This window comes from Etheostoma cragini, chromosome 4, assembly GCF_013103735.1.
Source record: "Etheostoma cragini isolate CJK2018 chromosome 4, CSU_Ecrag_1.0, whole genome shotgun sequence".
In the NCBI taxonomy this organism is placed as follows: domain Eukaryota; kingdom Metazoa; phylum Chordata; class Actinopteri; order Perciformes; family Percidae; genus Etheostoma; species Etheostoma cragini.
In genome coordinates this window covers 14,939,253-14,940,252 of record NC_048410.1, presented here as the reverse complement: position 1 = coordinate 14,940,252, position 1,000 = coordinate 14,939,253, and the positions used below count along the sequence as shown (strand labels likewise).

Genomic DNA, 1,000 nt, shown 5'->3' with positions numbered 1-1,000 from the left:
GAGTGATGGAGTGCAAAAGGCTGCAAAGGTTCGAAATGGTACTGGTACGTACGCTCTAAAATAACCTTACTTGTTACCATAGACTGTTAATATTAATGGCCAGAGAATGTGTGGAGATCTGCTATAAGTCGTTGAGCAGCCATCCTGGTTGCGGATGTGACGGTTTAAGACGAGAAGGAGGAGTGAGTAGCCATAGACTTTTGGGCGGTATCTGACTGTGACGTTATCTGAGAGTTGACAACACTGCTTAATTTAAACTCCACGTTACGTTACACACTTTCACTGGCAATCTGGATGCAACTGCTGCTGAAAGCTATTCTACATAATTTGAGGTAATATTTAGCTTTGCTAGGTTTTAAGTTCATGTGCCATGGATAAGCTTTACTGTACCGCTGTCATGACTGACAGGCAGTAGACTGTCAATCACATCATAGCCACGCCCTAAAACACCCCCTGCTTTACCATCAATTTTAAAATCAACGAGACCATAATTTTAAAAAATGAACTTCATTCTGTGTTGCAGAAGCAACCCAGTCTCACGGCAGTTTGTGATGGCGTCACAAAAAGAAATCTATTAGAATCTATGACTCTATATCTATTATCTCACATTTGTGTGCATGTGTGTTTTTTTGTAACCTGAGGTTGGGTCTCCATCGGTGAGAAGTATGACGATAGACGCTGAACCTTCTCTGGGATGTGCATTTAGCATACGTGATCCTTCCAACACTGCTGCGTTAATGTCTGTGGCTAAAATGGAATGAAACTATGTTTCGTTGCTGCCATTGCTACAATACCCGCATAAATTCATGAAATGTTTATTAAAAATCACACCTCCTCTCTCTCTAATATTCTGTGCAAATGTCTTAGCACTCTCCAGGTTTTTCTTGTTGGCCTGAACAAGTTCTCGTTTCCAGTGAAAAACGCTGCTATCAAAGGTGATAAGACCAAAGTGGTCCTCCTCTGCCAGGTCGTTCAAGATGTGGATTAATGCTATTCGGGT

General features: G+C 41.6%; 1 protein-coding gene across 1 annotated transcript in view; it reads right to left on the bottom strand.

Moving 5' to 3' along the window:
- The window catches only part of LOC117943420 (inter-alpha-trypsin inhibitor heavy chain H3-like), a 21,763-nt gene that overhangs the window by 12,395 nt on the left and 8,368 nt on the right, over positions 1–1,000 (bottom strand). The window contains exons 8-9 of the mRNA XM_034869533.1: positions 832–1,000; positions 602–747 (exon numbers count right to left, since the gene is read on the bottom strand). Of these exons, the coding sequence (XP_034725424.1) occupies positions 602–747; positions 832–1,000 (315 nt within the window). The remainder of the gene's footprint in view (positions 1–601; positions 748–831) is intronic.